The following is a 5,289-nucleotide window of genomic DNA, read 5'->3' on the forward strand; positions in this document are numbered from 1 at the left end:
TTTGCAGTCCCGACAAAAAAAGTTTTTAACTGTTAGAGACAGACGCCGTGAAATCCGGAGCCTATTAGCCACACATTATCTACGATTCGGCTGATTTTTTAACGGTCGTTCTGACGCCGTTTACTCTTTTTTTTTCTCTTTTTTTGTCTTTTAACGCCGTTTACTTTTTCATTATTAATGTTCGTTAGGTTCGGAGTTATTAATTTATTTACTTTACTTACCAGTTTTCACACTAATCTAGAACTGTTCTTTTCTTATGGTATTGAATGTCTGTTTCGTATTCACTAGTTATATATTTTTAAAAATATGAATCTAGTACGACATTTATAAAATACTAGTAGATGAAAGTAGCTAAGATGGGTGTGTATTATATGTACATACATACGCACCAACTATAATTTAAACTGGCACGAAATGTAGGTCGAACACTTGTATTGTATAAGGTATCAACAAACAAGATATTACGTGACAACAACAACTAGTCCACTCTCCCACATTGTGTTCGCTGCTGCTGCGGTCACACATCAACCACATTTATTTCTTCACTTCTTTTTTTCTCATTTCAATTCAATCATCTGAAATTCTCAATAAATATGTATAATCAGATATTTTTTGATTCGTACTTGGACAAGTCCTACTACGTCTTCACATCCTAATCGCACATTTGATTATAGACGATTAGTCTTTTATCAACAACAACAACAACAAAAAACAGACTAATGTGGATGTGTAATGGGTGGATCCCCACATGCTTGTCCAAATCACTTGATGCGCTCTCATGGGTACAATCTAGATTCTTCCAAAATTTCCGGTTAGATTCAATCGACATTTCCGGTTTATCCCCTTTAGATGTGTTGAAGACGTGAAGTTGGTCGTTGATTGTCTTTGGTTATCTCACTCGGTTTAGTAAGATCGGAGTACCAAGAAGTTGATTAAAACGCAGTCTGTTTCTTCGGTTTGGAATCTCAAGTCAACTGAGAGCTAATGAAGTGGCAGTCGCAATCTCTTAAAGGCGGTTAAAGGTGCCATGCGATAGCGGCTACGTCAGTTACAAGTGGGAGTGAGTATATAAGCAATGAGATTCAGGTTCTTATCAAGAGAGTGAATTGTGTCGATTTCTTGCTTAACCTCTTTCTATGTTCATCGTTCCATCGAGATTGTGTGAGGTTTCTTGAGTGCAACTTGGTTGTTAAAGGACCTCAAAGGTGAATCGAAATCGTCTAGTCTCAGGTTACTCTACAAGATGTTATAAAGAAATAAAGAGATTATTAGAAAATTACACGAAACTGATGTTTAAACAACTAACCAAATCTGATACAGTACAGACCCATTCCTGTGGAATTAATACTTAGGCTAAGATCAACACTGAACCGTCGATAGTTGTCATTAAACAACATACTTAATGGCCATACCAAGCTACATTACTTAGAAAAAGAAGAAAAAAAACCTTACAAAATCTCTGGACTGTGAACCTATATTTACAGCAATCAAAATGCATATATATCCCAATCAATCAGCAGAATCGGTCCATTCTCCGGCTGCAGAGAGACAAACAAAAAAAAGACTCGCCGGAAGATTGGATTATGAAGAAGAAGAATCTGAGATTGGATTAGGTTTGAATGATTTGGCAACAGATTTATAGAGATTCTCTTCTTCAAAAGGCTTTGAGACATAACCATCCATTCCACTCTTCAAACATTCTTCATAGGTTGCATGAATCACATCCGCGGTCATCGCCAGAATAGGTAAATGCCATTCGAGCTTCGTCTTCTCTTTTGCTTCCTGCTCCATCATCCTTATCTGCCGAGTCGCTTCAAATCTGATAACCAAAAAGTAAACAACCAAATCCAAATCAAACTATAGTAACGTTATATTTAGGCGGCAAACTAAATTCGGTTAATAGTTAGTTACCCGTCCATCTGTGGCATTTGAATATCCATGAAGCAAGCATCAAAACTGTGTGGAATCTGAAGCAAACCCAAAGCAACTTGACCACTCTCTGCACAAACTACCTCAGCTCCAAATTTCTTGAGAGCTCCTGCAGCTACTCTCCGGTTTACTATATTATCATCAACCACAAGAATCTTTTTCCCGGTAAGCAAGCTTTTGAGTGTTGCCGGAGATGATCCCTCAGGATGTTGTTGTCTCGTCTTTCTCAGCTCAAGAACTTGCTGAAGACACGCGCCGATCATGCTTGCTCTTAACGGTTTCATTATTACCGTATCTGCAAACCCTGCTGCTTTAGCTCTGTCGAATTCTGAATTTGTAATGTTTGTTGCGAATAGAGCTAGTTTTGGTGACTTGTGTTGAACGTTTCCATTACTTCTTGAGTTCAATACACGCATCTCTGAGTCTATATCTTCAGTTGAAATCCATGAATCTTTCTCTACTAAGATCATATCCAGCTGCGGTTTTGTTGTTCTGTGAAAGGCAAAAAACGAGTTATTCTAGTACTTGGCATATATAAAAACTGATCTGTTACCAATTTTGCTATACCAAACAGAAACAAAACTAAAACATAATAATTGAGCTTTCAATGTTTTACCCGGATGGGAGAGGAGAACCGTTTCTTCCAAACGTAGCAGCCGCAACAACAGCAGTTTTGAGACTAGTCACGACATCGACATTGATTCCAAGTCTTTTCATATGGTATTTAGTCACGGCAGCTCTAACAGGCTTAGCATCAACAACTAAAGCTCTCATTCCTTTAAAAGTAGAAGGCAAGTGCTCAACGTTAGGTTTCTTCAAATGGTTAACCGCACTGCATTTATCGCATTTCTCTAACACAGCCGTGAACCAGAACGTGCTTCCAATGTGAGGTCGGCTTATGAAACTTATCTGACCGCGCATAAGTTCAACAAGGCACTTGCTTATACTCAAACCAATCCCAGTACCTCCATAATTTCTTGAAGTTGAACTATCCGCTTGCATAAACGGCATAAAAACACGGCCTTGCGCAGCTAAAGGGATTCCAATACCTGTGTCTTCAATCGAAACCATAAGCCTAACATTGCTGGAAATGTCAAAGTCTGATAACAACTGCTCCTCGGAAACCAAATGCTTGAATGAATCCCAACTATTCCGACCATCAGCAGCTTCGTAACCGCTCAGTGTGTTGTAACTTGACGGTTTAGAGGAAACTATCATTTCTTCTGACACTCCTCCTCCATTCAATATGGTTTTTGGTTCAGCTTCATCTTTTAACTGTTCCGCAAGATGGACTTTAACAAAGATATGTCCTTTCTCTGTGAACTGTCAATAAGAAGACAACATCTTGATCAAACAAGAATCCAATATCGATGAGAAACGAAAACACTTTTATGATAAAAGAACTAACTTTAACCGAGTTTCCAACAAGGTTTATGATTATCTGTCTGAACCTCCCTGAATCTCCTTTGACTATCTCTGGTACTTTGTCCGAAACGAATACCGCAAGCTGCCAAATTTGAAATCAAGAAATCAGCAGCAACAACTTCAAAAGGATGTATCTTTTTTTCCATGTATTGAAAACTCACCTCAATGCCTTTGTTCCGTGACTCCTCAGAGAACAGAGAAAGGACATCATCTAGTATTGAACGGATATCGAAAGGTACAGATTCTAGTTCCAGCTTTCCAGCTTCAATCTTGGCACGATCAAGAACCTCATTTATCAATGCAATCAATGCTTTGCCACATACTTGAGCAGTTTGAGCGTAGTCTCTTTGTGTTGAGCTGAGTTCTGTATCTAGCAGCATAGCAAGCATTCCTGCAGAAAGAAAAAAAAGACAAAAACCAAAATCTGTGAGTCAGTTTGAGAAACTAAAGATGAAGGAAACAGTACTGAAACTTGTTTGATGATAGAGTACCGAGAATGCCATTCATTGGTGTCCTGATCTCGTGAGACACGGTGGCAAGAAACTGCGATTTAGCGACATCAGCAGCTTCTGCTCGAACTTTAAGCTCTTGCATTTCATGGAAATCGTCTTCGACTTTTACTATATGCATAGCTGCACCATACAGTATATAACCCACCAAGAAACCAATCGCAAAGAACAATGGCACAGTAGTGAGGACATTCAATGGTATTGGTGCCTTTTGGTGGTACCTGCACTCGAAATTGTTAAAACAAGACATCAGGTTTTATATATTAGGAAGTATTTTAGTTTAAAGATCTTATGTTTGGTACCTGCATATCATCTTATGTTTCCTGAAGGGGTCTCCGAAATCAAGCTTGCTCTCATGAGAGAGAGATGTGTCACCTTCTTCATCTTGATTGCCGTACATGACAAGTGGATCTGATGCATTGGTGATATCATACACATGCACAACTATTGCTTGGTTACCAGCAAGCTGACCAAGTAAATTCTCGACTAGAGACTCCACATCAAACGCACCACCAAGGTACCTGCATTTCAAATTCAAGCATCAATCTTCACATGATCACACACCTACACCAATCTTTCAATCTCAAAATTTGCTTCTTCTATCTAATGGGGATTTGAGAACTTTACCCTGCAGTGGCTGCAATACGCTCTTGGACCGTTGGGTTTTCAGGAAGAGAAGACTTGTAGACAGGGAATGTCAACACAACTCCAAGATGGTGAGTTTCCAACAACCTAAAAGGGCTTGTCAAGACAGCTTTTCCAGTTTCTCTAGCTCGCAAAATGTTCTCACGATCCTCCTGCATAGAAAAAGCTAAATTTAAGAAGCTGCATGTAGGTGGATACAGAACCAAAATATCAAAACCAGAAAGTGTTTATATTATTACCTCGCCTGACATCATATCGAGTGACTCAAGGTAAGAGACACTATCTTGAGAGAATATGACAGGAGCATACTCGTCCCTAACCGGTGAAGGCTCTCCTCTGTCCATTGTCTTTATAACCCAATCGTGCTGCCGCTCAAACATCTCCCTCTCAGAATTCTCAACTTTTTCAGCGTAAGCCACTCCACTTAGCAACGGTCTCTCAAACGCTGTTCTTGCTGTGTATTCCGCAAACGTCTCCTGCAAAATTTCACCACAAACCAGTATAAAAGATTCATAAATTTCCGTATCCTCTGACAATCAAAACAAAGAAACAAAATTTAACTTCATTTACTCAATAACAAAACTTAAATGAGTAAATTCAAAGACAAAAAAAGTCAACTTTGCATTAATGAATCTACCAACTCCAAAAAGTTTCCCCAAAGCTTTTGAGCTTTTTAATGAACTCACAGACTAACCTGATCAATTGCAGATGGATTCTTGTGGTAATGAAAGGTGGAGACGAGAATAGCCAAAGCATGAACATGATTAACACTAACACTAAA

The 5,289-nt window shown here is 38.9% G+C and overlaps 1 protein-coding gene across 1 annotated transcript; it reads right to left on the reverse strand.

Moving 5' to 3' along the window:
* Positions 1 to 1,276: 1,276 nt before the first annotated feature.
* On the reverse strand, positions 1,277 to 5,289 carry LOC104774020 (histidine kinase 4-like; the record flags this gene model as incomplete). Its single annotated transcript, XM_010498687.1, is given in 10 exon segments — positions 1,277 to 1,819; positions 1,912 to 2,421; positions 2,546 to 3,252; positions 3,338 to 3,436; positions 3,516 to 3,745; positions 3,846 to 4,084; positions 4,166 to 4,384; positions 4,491 to 4,660; positions 4,748 to 4,984; positions 5,203 to 5,289. Coding segments are annotated over 10 exon segments (2,736 nt in total), but the record flags the coding sequence as incomplete, so codon positions are not given.

Source organism: Camelina sativa, unplaced genomic scaffold (assembly GCF_000633955.1).
Source record: "Camelina sativa cultivar DH55 unplaced genomic scaffold, Cs unpScaffold01038, whole genome shotgun sequence".
Lineage (NCBI taxonomy): Eukaryota > Viridiplantae > Streptophyta > Magnoliopsida > Brassicales > Brassicaceae > Camelina > Camelina sativa.